Source organism: Pelodiscus sinensis, chromosome 1 (genome assembly GCF_049634645.1).
Source record: "Pelodiscus sinensis isolate JC-2024 chromosome 1, ASM4963464v1, whole genome shotgun sequence".
Classification (NCBI taxonomy): Eukaryota; Metazoa; Chordata; order Testudines; family Trionychidae; genus Pelodiscus; species Pelodiscus sinensis.
In genome coordinates this window covers 205,207,810-205,225,220 of record NC_134711.1, presented here as the reverse complement: position 1 = coordinate 205,225,220, position 17,411 = coordinate 205,207,810, and the positions used below count along the sequence as shown (strand labels likewise).

Sequence of the window (17,411 nt, the reverse complement as noted above, 5' to 3'; positions counted from 1 at the left end):
TAATTATCTTTTTGCCAGCATTTTCACTCCTTGTCCTCTACCTGCTTTCTGTTTCCACTTTCTTTCTGTGCAGGGTCTTGCCAGTTTCCTCTGAAAATTGACAAAATACAACATGATCCGTCTCTCATACCTCTTATAAATTTTCTCCTCTTCTCATCACAAATACAGAACTGTCTCATCTGCTGTCCAGGAGTAATCCCTCCATGTGCTCCCTGACCCCATCCCATTTCCTGATCTCCCTTCTCTCCACTGTCATCCTCTTATTTACCTTTTTCCTTAACCTGTTACTTTTCTCTCTTTCCTGAAACATAAAGGGATGCTTTAGTCTCTCTCAACTTTAAAAGCCTGTCTGAGGCATAGCGAGGGTGTTATGTGCCCAGGGGCAAAAGCAAAATTTGCGGTCCCCCCAGCACCATGACAGGGCCCTAAACCTGGTGCACAGCTGAGCCCAACTCTGGGAAGAGAGGGGGGGAGCTTGTACTGCATCTTCCCCCACCCCCTCAAGTTTGGGGCGAGCCCTATCCTGCTGTTGCAGAGGGAGGAGAATGGGGCTGGGGGCGCAGAGGCAGGGAGGAGGCTTCAGCAGGTGGTGGTGGGTGGAGGAGGAGCAGGGGAGCCAAGGTATGATAGGGGGAGTAGAGGGACAATTACCCCTCCCCCCCCCACACACCTTCTTACTCATAGACTTTAATGTCAGAAGGGACCATTATGATCATCTAGTCTGACCCCCTGCACAATGCAGGCCACAGAATCTCACCCACCCTCTCCTAAAATAGTCCTCTCACCTATAGCTCAGATATTGAAGCCTTCAAATAGTTTGAGGACCCCAAGATGCAGAGAATCCTCCAGCTGTGATCTGTACCCTATGCTACAGAGGAAGGCGAAAAACCTCCAGGGCCTCTGCCAATCTACCCTGGAGGAAAATTCCTTCCCAATCCCAAATATGGCGATCAGATAAACCTTGAGCATGTGAGCAAGACTTACCAGCCAGACACCCAGAAAGTTCTCTATAGTAACTCCTATCATCCCTCCACTGACCTATTTACCACTGATACATCAGTGAATGTAAGAGATTAACTTATTTGTTAAAATAACACTCAGAAATTTTTTTTAAATAAAACTAACACACAACACGAGAATTGCCCTCACTTTCTTGAAGGCACTTGAAGCAATAAGTAGCGTAAGGCTGAGGATACACTGCAAGCATGGCTTTCTGTCTGCCATGAGGACTTGTTCCTTCAAGCTGCTGTGAGAGTCTATCCTTAAGGAAAGGAGAGGGGTCTCTTTGAGCTGCTCTTCCAAATTTCACACAAGCCATTCAGCTGAAGCCATAGATATCAAGATTCAAGGCCAGCCTTGCCTTTGGCAAACTGCCTCGCCAGATATTCACAATCACGATGTCTGAACATGTATAAGACTTTTAGTTGAGAAAGCCATGTTTAATCCCAAGTCTCTGCTATGACTGGGAGATGTGTGTGACCTATAGAAAACACCAGCATTTTCTTTGGAAAATTCACAACAAAACGTGGGGGGATTGATCACCTCAGTAATGCCTTCCGCTTATCTTAACCTACTTAATCTAACCTAGGACTCAATCATTCGTCACGTGACAAAAGTGCATTCCTCTCACACCCTCTCATGTTAGCCTAGCCTAAACTAACCCGACGCCCCGATGCAACGCTTGAAATGAGCGTTGCACGGGCTTTTAAAGGCTATGCTGATGCATATGTATGAGGGTTCTAGTTTGAAATGATTGGTTTACAGAGGATGATGCTTTACATGATTTTGAATTGATTGGTCCCTTAACATAACTACTTAATATTTATGAAACAACGTTCGACCCTATGAATATTCATGAGACAGTTTCAAAATCAACAATTCTGTTGGTACGTATGCAGTGCAATTGATAACATATTAATGATGTAATATAAACAAGGCTAATATACATATAATCTGCTCATTAACATTTCAACAATTGTGGTACAGCCCAAGATTACATAAAATTACACAAGCATATACAATTCTGCTAACACCAGGCTGCTGGCTAACCCTCATGATCATGACGCGTATGAATATAATATGCTTAAATATTTGCAGGATTGGGCCCTGAAACAGTAATTAGTGATGCCAGTAGAATATCAATTGACTGACATGCCTTCAGTGAGTACAAAAAAGCCTCAAATACTTGTTTTAAAAGCCTGATTGGGGACTCTCTTGCCAATGTACATTATCTGTGAGCAGATGTTGAATGGTATGCCGTTCAACTGATTATAATGGGACAGCCTTAAAGTATGACCTTGATTGTGCCAGTTGCAATGTGCTTCAGGGATTTTCAGATTGCAAATCTTAGTTATTATATGCATAGCAATGCTTTTAACCTTTCTTGGGCTGCCTGAACACATCTTAATCAGTACCTAGTATTTTTTGTTCATTTTGCAGGCAGTTGTTGTGTTGGTCACAGTCATAAAAAATACTTTCAATTTTTCTTTGTCCTATAGTGAAATACTTATAGCTAGGGCTGGCAAGCGATTAAAAAACTTAATCACGATTAATCGCGTGCGCTGCCCCTTGGAAATGCTGTGGCGGCATTTCAAAGAGGCACTGCTGCGGAAGTCTGGGATCAGCTGGAGTTGTCAGCTTACCCCAGGCCCAGTGCAGCTGCCCCTTTGAAATGCAGCAGTGGCATTTCCAAGGGGCAGCACCATAGGAGCCCCGGGGTCAGCTGGAGTTCCCAGCTGCCCCTGGGCTCTGCCTTGTGCTGCCCCTTTGAAGCGCTGGAGTGGCACTTCAAAGGGGCAGCGCAAAGCAGAGCCAGTGATCAGCTGGACACTCCAGCTGATCCCAGGCTCCTAATGCCTTCCAGCGCCTTAAATGGGCAGCGCAAGGCGGAGCCCAGGATCAGTTGGGGATTCCAGCTGACCCTGGACTCCCACGGTGCTGCCCCTTGGAAACGCGGGTACTTCAAAGAGGCAGTGTAGCATTAATGCCTGTAATTAACGCAGGGTAGGATTAACCTGATAATTTTTTTAAACAGGTTAATCCTGCCCTGCATTAATTGCAGGTGTTAACGCACATCAATTGACAGCCCTACTTATAGCCCAGGACAAATAAAACACAGCTCTCTGAGGCTACCTGAGTTCTTTAGATATTGCTTTAGAATTTTCTATCCTTGAGGAAGGATAGGAAATCTGAAGATAGGCATAGTCACTGAGTCAAAGACCTAATTACTCAGGCTCTACACTGACAGATAGCATCTGTAAGCCTCTCCATTGCTTTAAATTACCTGTGTATCAGATGTTTCCATTTAGTGCTTTTGTTTATTCAAAGATTGAGAATCCAGTACAATGATGCACATTAACATTGAAGTGGAATCTCAAAGGAAATTTCAGTTTTCTTAGGCTATGTCTACATCAGAGATCTCACAGTGGCACAGCTATACCAGTGTACTATGCTGAGGGGAGAGAATTCTCCTGCCAGCATAATAAAACAAGCTACTGCCACTCATGAAAGTAGTATCTGGGAGAAGCTCTCCCACTATCATAGCTCTGTCCACACTGATGTTACTTACATAAGAACATGAGAACGGCTGTACTGGCTCAGACCAAAGGTCCATCCTGCCCAGTAGCCTGTCTGCCTGAAGTGGCCAGCACCGAGTGTCCCAGAGAGGGTGGACTGAAGACAATGATCAAGTGATTTGTCTCCTGCCATCCTTCTCCAGCCTCTGACAAACAGAGGCCAGGGACACCATTTTTATCCCCTGGCTAGTAGCCTTTTATGGACCTAACCTCCATAAATTTATCTAGCTTCTCTTTAAACTCTGTTATAGTCCTAGCCTTCACAGCCTCCTCTGGCAAGGAGTTCCACAGGTTGACTACACGCTGTGTGAAGAAGAACTTTCTTTTATTAGTTTTAAACCAGCTACCCATTAATTTCATTTGGTGTCCTCTAGTTCTTCTATTATGGGAACTAATAAATAACTTCTTTATCTGCCCTCTCCACACCACTCATGATTTTATATACCTCTATCATATCCCCTCTGTCTCTTCTTTTTTCCAAACTGAAAAGTCCCAGTCGCTTTAACCTCTCTTCATATGAGACCCGTTCCAAACCCCTAATCGTTTTAGTTGCCCTTTTCTGAACCCTTTCCAAGGCCAAAATATCTTTTTTGAGGTGAGGAGACCACATCTGTACACAGAATTCAAGGTGTGGGCGTACCATAGTTTTACACAGGGGCAGTAAGATATTCTGTCTTATTTTCTATCCCCTTCTTAATAATTCCTAGCATCCTATTTGCCTTTTTGACCGCCGCTGCACAGTATGTGGAAGTTTTCAGAGAACTATCCACGATTACTCCAAGATCTCTTTCCTGATTTGTCATAGCCAAATTAGCCCTTTTCCGGAGGCGCTTTTTCCTGAGGATCGGGGCCAGTGTAGACGCTCTTTTCCGGCTTTTTTAAAAGCCGGAAAAAAGCGGCGGACATTTTTATTTAAATGCCGCGGGGGATATTTAAATCCCCCGCGGATTTCCCTACTACGATAGGTGAAATTAACATGCCCCTTCCGGAAAAGGGGCCAGTGTAGACGAGCCCCTGTAGTCAATAGTAATTTTTGAGAAATGTTCATTTTGGGTATGTTTCTTGTTTGAAATGTTTCCATTGTAGTATCTAGAAACTTGAAGGGCGGGGAGAGGGAGATACATTTGCAACTAGAAAATTAGAGGGTGAGAAAGCAAAAACATTTTGAGAATACATACTGGCTGAGAGAGGGTACGTCTAGACTGCAAGCTTCTTTTGAAAGAAACTTTTTTTTGAAAGAGTTCTTTCAAAAAAGAGCATCCATACCTCAAAACCGGATCGAAAAAGTGATCTGCTTTTTTGAAAGAGCGTCCAGACTGCATGGACATTCTCTCGAAAGAAAGTCCTGATTGCTATTCACAGAATGGCCACCAGAGCACCTGTGTTTTTTGATTGCCTCTTCTTTTGAAAAATATCCCTGTTCTGCGTCTACACACACACCTTTTTTCGAAAGAGCTCTTTTGAAAAAGGCATTCTTCCTTGTAATTTGAGGTTTTCCAATGTTGAAAAAAACCTGTGTTCTTCTGGTTTAATTTAGAAAGAACGCGATTGAAGTGTGGAGGCAGGTGAAGTTTCTTTGAAAAAAGGGCAGTGTTTTTTGAAAAAATAATGTAGTCTAGACATATCCAGAGATGATGCAATGGATTCTACAGGAATATTTTTATAAGCTGATTACTGAATGCTTAAAGCTAATTGAAGAATAGTGATAGAAATGTAGCTGTGTTAGTCTGGTGTAGCTGAAACAAAATACAGGACTATGTAGCACTTTAAAGACTAACAAGATGGTTTATTAGATGATGAGCTTTCGTGGGCCAGACCCACTTCCTCAGATCAAATAGTGGAAGAAAATAGTCACAGCCATATATACCAAAGGATACAATTTAAAAAAAATGAACACATATGAAAAGGACAAATCACATTTCAGAACAGAAGGCAGATGCGGGGGGGGGGGGGGAGAGGAAGGAAGGTGAATGCCAGTGAGTTAATGATATTAGAGGCGGGGAAGGGGAAATGTCTGTGAGTTAATAGTATTAGAGGTGATAATTGGGGAAGCTATCTTTGTAATGGGTAAGATAGCTGGAGTCTTTGTTAAGTCCCCTGGGGAGAGTGTCGAATTTTAGCATGAATGCCAGTTCAGAGGATTCCCTTTCAAGTGCAGATTTGAATGTCTTCTAAAGTAGGATGCAGGTTAGCAGGTCATTGAGACAGTGTCCTTTCTGGTTGAAATGATAAGCAACTGTTTTTTCTTTGTGATCCTGTCTAATGTCTGTTTTGTGGGCATTGATTCTTTGGTGAAGTGTCTGAGACGTTTGTCCAATGTACATAGCAGACGGACACTTCCGGCACATGATAGCATAGATTATATTTCTGGAGGCGCAGGAATATGTATTCTTGATCTTATAACTCACTTGGTTAGGTCCAATAATGGTGTCAGCAGAGTGAATATGTGGACAAAGCTGGCAGCGGGGTTTGTTGCAAGGGAAAGTACCAGGGTTGGTATTAGTGTGGTATGTCAACCACCTAACCTCAAGATGATTCTTATCAACAACCACAGGACATGGAAAGTTAAATACACTATTTTGGCTAAATCTTTATTATTCTCTGTATGTTGTTCATTTTTATAATTTACTAGTTATTAAAGTAGTTTAGCAGAAATAAGTGATTCATTTTGTTGGCAAAATATTGTCCAATAGTTGTAGAACTGCAAATTTCTTGTGCTCAAATAGCTCAAGACAGGACGAACATGATGCTGTTGGATCATGCCTCTGGGTTATGAAAATTCATCCTTATGTGGTTTTGTATGTTCATCATACATGTAGCAGCTGCTTAGTCCTATAGTTGTTTGGTATGCTTTATATCTTAGCATATCTTTATAATAAAATTTTGTGATGCTTTGGAAATTAGTAATTTTGTTTATTGCTCAAACATTCTCACAGCTATCCCGTATTTACTTATATAGGGTTACTTTTAGGTGGATTTGCTCAACACTGGCTTCCAAAGGAATCCTCTTCATCCCTACATTTTAGGACTGCTGTACTCACTGTTTGGCAGCTCCTCCTTTTAGCTCATATGGGGAATTTGCATGGCCATGTGGTCTGATGTCCCTTACTATGGTTACTCAGTCCATCATTTCCTTAAGTTACTGTGGTCTCTCGTGCTGGGATTGGCAGCAGTGTCCTCTTCATAGCTTAGCCCTTGAGCCAAGTCCTGTTAAAGTTCTCCTCCTTTCTAGGGTACTGCGAACTTTGAAGCAAACTGTCACCAGTGGTCTCCTCCCCAATACTTGGTTTGTATTGCTCCGTGAGTAGGGGATCCTGGGTCCACCCTTTACTTTGAGTTCTAGTCCAGGGACCCTCAGTTCAGCAGTCCAGGCCTTTTACTCTCCCAGTCATTACTGCTCCTTTCCAGGACTGCTTCCTACTCTGTCCTTCCAGTTTCTTGCTCTTTCCCCTTGACTCAGGAAGTGCAACTCCAGGTTTCTTCCGGTAGTTCTCTTCCCAACTTTTTCTATTGGTATATCCTGCCCACTCCTCCCCCCCCCCCCCAGCTGAACTTCACCTGCAGTTAGGCTGTAGCACTCCTTAGGTTTCCTCGTGTGCAGCCTAAGGTTAATAGGCCTAATTTATATTCGCAGGCTTTGTGTGGGATGGACATCCCATCACACCATATTCTGATAATCACTAATGCAGTGGTAAATCAACCATTTGTTAATGCTAGCAAAATGTCAAAATAATATTATCCGTTTCTTTGGAAATATCTTGCTCATCAAATGAATTAGCTACGCCAGTCACTCTTTTTTCAGTCAGTCCTCTTCACAGTTGCCTACTCCCCATGTCCAATAAAATCCATTGTAAGAGTGATACATTTGGGGGTGGGCGGAGATTGAAAGCTTCTTAGGAAGACTTGTTGGTTTCACTTGACTGCTAGAGAATTTTTCTTCTTCTCTTAAATAACTCTGTTGTTGTCCTTTTCTTGTTTTTATAGTTGACAAGATAATAGAAATAATAGCCAGAAATAACATTTTAGCTCACTCCCCCTTTCAACCTCTTAGAAGTTAACAGGCTGTGCTTGCTATGCCTCCTCTTTGGATGGCTGAATATTCTTGGAAAAGCCCTTTCAAAAGCCAGCTTGCTAGATTCTGAAATGGCAGTTTGGCAGTTCACAATTTCCATTATATGTATGGGGAAAAAGGATGAACAGAATGCTGCCATACAAAATAGTTTGTGCATTGTTTTTTCCAGCTATGGCGCACAGTTTTTGTAGACCAGTAGCTACAGAGTCAACTTTTTGGTGGCTCAGAACCCCATTTAATTTGTTTTCCCTATTTAGTACTATTATTAGAATGCAAAAGGCAGTTTTTATAGCAATGTTAACTAAACTTTGACTGTGGAAGCACAGAATATCAATAGTTTCCGTACCAAAATATTGACATTATGACCATTTTAAAATTTCACCTTAGAAATGAAATGAGATTAGAAGGAATATTTTGATCATAAAACATTTTTAAGCTGTTGAGAGAGACCAGGAAACTTATTGTCACATTCACTGCTGTGAAATTAGTTTTCCTTCCCCATCTTTTAGCTTGTGTATTGCAAATATTAACAGTTTTATAAAGTTGCTGTTTTTATAGAACTGTAAGCTGACCTTTGCCAGAATTTTTCAGTATTTCTGCTAAACACAGAGTTGACTTCTCAGGAAAGTAAAGATTTAATAATTTAGCTGGACAAAGGCACACTTGACTTATATTGTACAGTTTAAAGTGTGCTGATATAAAATGGCATCGTAGGAGTCTATTAAATTAAATTACATTAAATTTGCTTGATAATATAACAGTATCTTTTTTTTTTTTAACAATGTAAGCTTTTTTAACCATCACTCTTATTTATGAAATTAGGGTTGGTATAAAGGAGCACAGTCAGCTTTCATGACTGCAGTTGAAATTGAGCTGCTCTTACGTAGCTAAGGGCAGAAGTGGACATCATGTTTTTGTTGTTTGTATGTATGTGTGTGTTTTAGGTCTTTGAAATGTTTAATTGGACTCTGATTATGGACATTTTTATGTATAATGTCAACCGAAACTTTCCGGCTTGCATAAAATATGAAGTATTAAAGTAAAGCTAGCATATAAATTGGTTAGGTTACTGGAGCCACTTGTTATAGAACTTATATTTTTATGCTAGAGAAAATATAGGAACGGGTATGTAACTAGATAAAGATATTAGCTGAGAATCACAATAGCCTTTTGTTTTAAGATATTCTGTTTATGTATGGACAAATTGTCAAGCAGAGAACTAACCTACATAAAAGATAGCCTTGGATCTGCCAAGTTATCAGTGTGAGACTTGGCAAAGGAAATTTATGTAATACTAGAAGATTTACCTGATGTTACTTGGGTCCTTAACTCAATTTTTGTTTATCTTTATTTTAAAAAATTGCTCTGGGGTGGGACTGGAGATGAGGGGTTCAGTAAATGTAGGCTGCCCTGGAAAGAGAGGACTACCCCAGCCCTTTCTCACTGCAGCAGCTTGAGGTGCTTTTCACCTGACCACTTCATGGCTGCTACAGCTCTAGCCAGCACAGCCACGTGAGGGGTGCATATCACCTGGCTGGGGCAGGTCCAGGTTCATCTTTCTCCTAGGCTCCCCAAACAGAGTAAGGAATGCAGCAAACTGTGCATTTTCTCCTCACACCCTGAAGGAAGCAAACAGCCACCAATGTTCCTATATGAATTGGGGAGGAGAGCTTCAGCCCCCTTTTAGCTGCTTGGTGATTCTCTCTTTTCTGTATGATTTTATGAGAAACAATCCCATTCTAGGCACGTCCTGTTTTCTAGGCACAACCCAAGGGTTGGCCCTTACCTTGCTTTAAGTTATGATAAGGGAAAGCTATACACTGATTTTGGTGGTCATAGCTCTTATTGTTTAGGAGGAGTTCTTGAATGAACAGACAGACACGCTCACAGACAAACACTCTAAAAATATAGTAGAGCTATACAAAAATGTTTTACATCTCTACTTTGATACAGAGTCTCTACAAACCTAAAAGTGGGATTATAACTCTCAATGAAGTAGTAATAGTGCTGAGAAGAGTTAGTAGGCATTTTATCCTGCATTGGCAGGTTTATTTAGTTACCCATTTTAAAAGTGAATCTAAGTAATCCTTGTATCAAAAAATGATTCTACAATAATAGCAGCTTTTCTAGAACAGAAGTGCTAGCATTGTAGAAAAGAGCTTAGTAGAAGTGCAATTATTATGGAATTGCTTCTACAACAAAAGCACTAGAGAAAAGCCTCCTGGTAGAGGAGAAAATTACTGTAAATTATTTTTCTTTTGTAATTTTTTTCTGCCATGTGAATGTGGTTGGGATAGAGGTTTTGAGCACTAGAGAGAAACTTCGATTGGGTAGAGTTTGAAAGAATTAATTGGGAACAGGAGCTTTTAAGTGCAACCTGAAGATATGAAATGGGAAAGCAGGCTTTGGAAAGGGTACTGATAAATGGATATAGGATAAGAGCTAGGCAGCGTAGTTGGTCTTTGTTTTCTGAGAGAGACATTTATTTCAATCTAGAGCTGCAAATCCTAAACCAGTCTGTTGCAATAGAATTCTTTATTTTTTCCTAACAGGACGTGACAATGCATGTGAGAAAACTTCATATATGTTCCTTCGGAAAGAACTTCCTGTGCGACTAGCTAATACCATGAGAGAAGTCAATTTGCTGCCTGATAACTTGCTAAACAGGCCTTCAGTTGGGCTAGTTCAGAGTTGGTAAGTGTATAGAGCAGATTAAGAAATCCGTATATTTCTGCTATTGTAAGTATATTTAAAAGTCCATGTGAAAATGAATCATTATCTAGTTCTCTAATTTGAATATTTTTATTAAATTTGTCCTTCTTAAACTGTTATGCATATGTAAACAAGGCATCTTTTTCTTTGTCTGATATGAAACAAATATTCCGATACAATTTTCAGGTATAGATGAAGGACTCATACATTGTTTGAATCAAAGCCCAGAAATTCTGTATGAGTGATTTCAGTGGAAGATGAAATTTTAGAGTGCTAAATCAGTAGTGCTACAAGGCCTGCCTCATTTTTAGGCTCATAAAATCAACCTAATTGAATTTTAGCTGTCATGAAGTCTCTCATCAGAAGAAATAAGTCCTGAACATTTAAAATATTTCTTCTTTCTGCAGTTATACCCTGTTCAAAAAACTGAAAATTGATTTAATCTTTTTGTGCTTTCATAGCTTATGTTTTTAAAAGTTTAAAATGGCAGCTTTGATTCAGCTGGTCCCTTGGAACATCAAAATTCTAGTTTGTCCAGTTGGCTTAAGAAAACCTATTAAGCTTCTTATTTAATTTATTAGTATTAATATCAAATTCTGACATCTACGCAATATCATTTATCTCTACTTTACTTGTAAGTTGAGCAAAGTTCTGTAAACTTCTTTCTTGGTTACATTCATTGGTCTCTGAACAAGTTCCACCGTACTGCACAAGGCACAGCTCTTCATTTTGTCCATGTTTGAGAAGAATGAATCCACAAAATGTATGTAAAATGTGTCTGCATACTCTGCAAAGTATCTTGAGTAAATACTACCACAATTTTTGTATACATAAATTGCATCTTGCCTTGATGTGACTTCAATAACTTCAGTTTTTTTTCACATGGGAAAGCAATCGGCTAAATATTTAATGTATCTCAAACTTCAAACCTAAGAAATCTGAAGTAGTGTTAGATTTTGTGCAACATCGGGTCAACTTGCCTTATTCATTTAAAGAAGTTATGCAGTGCCAACTCTTTCTTTCTTTACAAATGATTACAACCATGATTATCTACAAATCAGTATGTTTGGCATATAAACATGAAATTTGCACATGAATTTATGTATGAAAAATATAATCGAGCTAGGACTATTTGCCTCCTGAGTTAAATCTTGCTTTAAACTAAGCTATCAATGCCTCTTTATAGTCTGAGCTGCAAATGTATACAGTTAGCTATTGTCAGTATATTAGTGAATCATCAGTGTCTTCAGGATAAGTCCCTGATCCGTCTCCCCGACCTCCAGGATCTCATCACGCAGGTGCATGGCCATTTGCAGCGCCTCAGTTTGAACCCACTCAGACAGGTTTGCATTTTGATGTCACTTGTGTATAGAAGGGGCATGGCCCATGTCACTAAGTGACATTCTCATGTACATCAGGCAACCATCTACGAGGGCCTGCTGTCAAGCGAAATGGTGGCACTTCATAGGTTGGGCACACTGCCACCGCTATGGTCTGGATTCCATCTCCATTCCCATTCTCATAAATTACCTTCTCCGCCTTAGGTTGTCAGGCCTTGCCCACTGTTCCATCCATATCCATCTGGTAGCACTCAACACTTTTCTTCCTCCTATGGAGGTTTCTCTGCCTTCACTCACTCAACCACTGTCCGGTTCCATCATGGCTTACTCAACGTGTTCCCATTGGTGTGGAATCCTTCCCCCTCTTGGGACCTCAGTCTTGTCCTCTCTACCCTACACCGCTGCATTCATACGTCTTGTTACCTGCTTTTTTCACCCACTTCTTTTTACATAAATTTTGAGGATTCATTCTTCTCAAACATGGACAAAATGAAGAGCTGTGCCTTTTATGGTACGGTGGAACTTGTTCAGAGACCAATGAAGGTAATCTTAGTGGCTGTCACCTTGGTGAGGCAGGTTAGTGAGCTGGCACCCATGATGGCTTACCTGCTCTTTACTGTTTTCCAAAAAGACGCATTCTCCATGTGCCTACACCTCAAGTTTCTTCCCAAGCTGGCCTTTCCATTTCACCTCAACCAGTCTATCTACTTTCCAGTTTTCTACCCCAAACCGCACACCTCTCCCAGGGCACACAAGTGGCATCTTTCCATATTCGCCATGTGTTGGCCTTTTATTTCCAATGTCGTCTGGGTCTTGCCCACACTCTTCCTTGCTGCTGGGGATGCACCACCATCTCCTCACAGCACCACTCTAAATGGATCTCCTGTTGCATCAAGGAATACTATGCCTTCTCACACATTCCTTTGCTCTCTGGAGTAATGGCCTACTCCACACAGGCCCATGCCACCGTATCTTCATTCTTTGTGGATGTACTGTGTCAGGAGGATGTTTGTAGAGTGGCCACATGGTCCTCTGTTCAAACTTTTACCACTCACTGACCTAAGTGCTCCAGCAGTAGTGGCAGATGGAGTGGTTGGCTGCTCCATCTTTCAGACTGTGCCTTCCTGCAAGTCCTTACACCCATCTTGACTCTGAGAACTGCTCTCTGTGCATTGTGGCAAAGTTCTTGGCCAGGCCTCTCGCCTTGGGACCCCTTCTTGCGTCACAAACCAACCGGAGACCCTTTCTGGTGCAGTCACCCATGCCTTTTAATGTTGGTGCCAATTTCCCACCACCTTCTATTTACAGAGCTTTGGTTTTCTAGCAGCTAACTCAAGCAGACTCTCCTTCTGGCTTAGGAGCACACTCAGCTACCTCCTGACTCCTCCCTTTCACTTCCCCTCTGGCTGACTTATCTAGCCTTCTGGCTAATGAGGCCCACAGCAGCTTCCATTAGCCCTTCAGGCCTGGGCTTCCTCAGCTGGCTGTAATTGGCCTTTTCAGCCAGGCTGTAGTGGCAGAGCTCTGACTTAGCCAGCAGTGTGTCACAGCATCCACATCTGTAATCCATATAGAGACCATCACTCAAAGAAGAAAAAGAGGTTACTTACTGTGTCTGGAGATTCTTTATACCTGTGATCCCTGTTTGTATTCTAATACCCATTATTCCAATTTCGAGCCCTCCATCCCCTGTGCTGCGGGCTCTCTTGCTTGGTGCTAAAAGGGACTTAGAGAGTGTTAAACCTCACTTTCTCTTAAAATCTTGGACACGCTACATGACTGATACATGATGCACATACAGGTGAAATGACGCTACTACTTAAAATTCCAGCTGCGGTACACGACATGCATGCACTTCTACTTCTGCAATCCAAGTAGGGACCACGTATTTTGAAGAACTTCCAGTTACAGTAAGCAACTTCCTATTCCAGGTGCTTTAGCCCGTGACTTCAACCATTTTCATGGTTTGACTTTCTTTAACATTTGGCAGCCAACATTTACTGCTTACTATTATTTTTTGTGTTAATTAAGGGATTATTATATATTTGCCTTAATACAGGTTGTCAATTTCAAATTGAAGTTTGAGTAGGTTTATTTTTAAATGACTCAGAGAAAGTCAGCTTTGTCCTGAAGGAATTGGTCTTTTGTGTAGTGAGTGGCTAGAGGAACATTTCTAAGTCCTTATGTTCCTTCAGTATGACTGCCATGGCCAGATAGAAGTACATGCAGACAGATCCTGTGTCAGGTGTCTTTGAACATTTTACCCTACTACTTAATAATACATATCTTTTATATTTCAGGTACATGCAAAGTTTCCTTGAGCTTTTAGAATATGAAAATAAAAGCCCTGAGGATCCTCATATTCTGGATAAGTAAGTAATGATTTATTTTAAAAGTTAAACCACCATGTTACAAGCCCTGTAGTGTAAACCTGACCTGAAGACTTCCTTCAGAAGCTGGATGTAAAAAATGCCTTCCACTTTTACTAAGAGACAAAAATGTTTTGCATAACTCTTTCCTTGTGTTTATGAGGATAGATGATAAAGGGTTGACATATCCAGTGAGTAGTGGTCTAAAGGATAGTCCTTTGCATTATGATTTATTCAAGAATTGCCGTTACAGAAGGTTGCCATGCTTACTTTGATAAAGCTGTGGTGACACTCCTTAGATCTTACATATATAAATATAAGAGCTTAGATCTTACATATATAAATATAAACAAACTGCTCCCTTTGGTTACTGCTAGATAATCTGGGGGAGAGAGGGAAAGCGCGGGAACGCTGAAAGCTTTTTCATGAAAAAGACTAGTTCATTTCCCTATACAATTCTGCAGATGTATTGACTACTAAGCAATCTTGTTACGTCATCTCAGCTTGTCTTCATATAGCTAGCATTTCTGAATAGGCAGTTAAAAACTGAAGGGGGAAAGAACTAATATTATTATTGATGTTGCTTTAATGCACATCTGCCAAGGCACATGAAGCTGATTAGGGTCAACTGGCTTTCTAAGAATTCCTGCTTGGTGCAGCTCAGTGTTATACTAATTGTGGATTTGGAGAAGTAGTATACAGTATTTTGAAAACTTGGTTACTCCTGAGTGCCTCAGAATATTGATAAATTTCTTCATTCTGGGGTCATGTGAACTTTATTTGAAATAATTAGTGCTCTGATACAGTATAAAGTGAAAAGATCAGAGGCCTGCTTGACAAACATGGGGCATAGAAAGATTAAGGAAAAGTGGTAAACTCAAAAATGTCCATAAATATATTCCAGTTGTTAGGCTTAAACTTTTTTTAAAGCTATTTTTAATGAATAGAAAGGAATACCTTCAAAAGAGAAGTAAAGCATCTTTGAAGGTAAGAGTAACAATTTTATCTCAGAAAATAATTAAGGATTCCTTTATAATAAATGTTGTCCTCTGTACCACTGAATGAATTTGGTTTCTAAGTAGGCATGCTTTCTGAAATGAAACCTAAAGAAATTCATGTTTGTTTCCTTGTAGAATTATCTCTGTATTTTCAGAAGAGAAAATAGGTTTTTAATGCTACCATATTTCCTTGCAACTTAGAAAAAATGATTTTGCCATTCATGGCTAGGATGCAGAGGACTGAAAGGTCTCTTTTCTTGGCATTTAACTCAGATTTCAGTGGTTACAGATCACACAAAATCAGAAAGGTCTAATTTAATCTCTGAAGCTTTAAACATTAAAGTAGATTTGAAGAGGGGATGCTTGACCAATCAGCAAGGTGGGTGAGTATGTAAGAACAGTCCTTCTTCATTGTACAAGTCTTTAGATCTGGGATTAGGCAATATCTGTTAAGACTTCCCCATTACTGCTTATTTTGCAAAATAAGATGATATTTTGAAAGACTAGATGAGCCATTTGTGGAGGCACTTAAGAATTGCTGATTAGACAGGAGATGGTGAATAAGTACTTTAAAAGAGGGACATTCCTTCACAATCAGCAATGTAGGGTGAAGGGGGAAAGCACCATTAGAGCAAATGGTTATATTATTACTCATTAGGAGAGGTTCATGTGACATTACCCATGGTACAGTCTGGACTATTGAACAATTATGTGCCCTAAATTCTCCTACCAGGTGAGGGATAATCCTTGTTCAGATTACACACAGCCTCCAGCATGTGAATTACTGTGAGATATTGCTGTATGAGTGCTACAGCCAGCCATCAATGAATTACACTGCAGGGAAACACCACCAAACTCCCAGTCCCAGACTTTCCCGCAGAAATGTGCATCTTGTATTGCTTAGTTATCTCCTTCTGGATAAAAGAAATTCATATAAAGTTCATCATTTCATTAATAGAAAATGATATGCACAGATCTTGTTATCTGAAATAGTTTCTCAAACACATCAGTCCAAATATGCTAGTTTAGATTAAAAAAAAGTTTAACAACTACAGAAAGATGTTAAGTGTTTCTAAGTAATGAAAAAAAAAACAAATGGTCTGGTAGCACTTTATAGACTAACAAAACATGTAGATGGTATTACAAAAGCTTATGATACCATCTACATGTTTTGTTAGTCTATAAAGTGCTACCAGACCATTTGTTTTTTTTTTGTTTGTTTTTTTTTGTACAAACTAACTCGGCTACCCCCTGAAGCTTCTAAGTAATGAGGCATTCAAGACATGGTTACAAAAAATAAAATGCAAAATGTCATTATATCTAACTTAACAAGAAGGGCTGTCAAACTGTAAGTAAAAATTAATCACAGTTAATTGCACTGTTAAACAATATCATTTATTTAAATATTTTTTATATTATCTGTAACATTTTCAAATATATTGATTTAAATTACAACACAAAATATGAAGTGTACAGTGCTCACTTAATTTTTATTAAATACTAGAAGACTTACTCAGTGTTTCCTGGGTATGACCTGGGAGCTGGAGGGAGAGGGAGGCAGGGCACACAGGTCTCCTGCTGATGTTCCCAGGGCCTGGCCTGGGGGCTGGAGAAAGACGGACGACCACGCAGTCTGGCTGGCCATGGTACTGCTGACTGGGCCAATGGTGCTGGGTGCGGGGTTAGAGCTGCGCTGTCCAAGCTTAGCAGTTGGGCTGGCAGGGATTCTCCCCTCTGGTCCAGGACTGGAGCCAAGGGCCGGGAGATAGGGGCTTGGGGCGGGCAGGATGGTGAGTCCTGTCCCCAGCTGGCCACTCTCATGCTGGTGCAGCTGTTTCCAGTGGTCATTCTGCAGCATAGCTTTCTCTTGTTCTTGCTCCCCCCCAGTGATAACTGTGAGTATAGCATAGGAGGAGTTCTTGAATAAATGGACTTGCAGACAGATGGATGGGCAGACTCACGTACAGAATCTAGATGCACATATTTCTAACTTATGTTTTTATGTATAAAACGAGAGAGCTTTGCACTGTAAAAAAACAAATCAAATTGTGTTTTTTCAATCACCTAATAGAATTATAATGCAACCTCTTCCCTATGAAAGTTGAACTTACAAATGTAGTGTTATGTACAAAACATTACTATGTTCAAAAGTTAAACAGTGTAAAACTTTATAGGCTATAAGTGCAATCAGTCTTACTACTTGTTAAGTCAGTTGTTCAGACTGACAAGTTTGTTTATATTTACAGGACATAATGTTTCCTGCTTCTTTTTTACAATGTCCCCAGAAAATGAAAACAGGTGTTCACATGACACTGTTGTAGCTGGCATTGTAAGGTAGAAGTTGG

At 40.4% G+C, this 17,411-nt stretch overlaps 1 protein-coding gene and 1 long non-coding RNA gene across 2 annotated transcripts in view; one reads left to right on the top strand and one right to left on the bottom strand.

Moving 5' to 3' along the window:
• Positions 1–17,411, top strand: part of PDK3 (pyruvate dehydrogenase kinase 3) — a 79,014-nt gene that overhangs the window by 15,744 nt on the left and 45,859 nt on the right. The window contains exons 2-3 of the mRNA XM_075913292.1: positions 10,200–10,341; positions 14,000–14,071. Coding sequence (XP_075769407.1) covers positions 10,200–10,341; positions 14,000–14,071 — 214 coding nt within the window. The remainder of the gene's footprint in view (positions 1–10,199; positions 10,342–13,999; positions 14,072–17,411) is intronic.
• The window catches only part of LOC142822524 (uncharacterized), a 55,899-nt gene that overhangs the window by 19,930 nt on the left and 18,558 nt on the right, over positions 1–17,411 (bottom strand). The gene's annotated exons all lie outside the window — the stretch shown is intronic.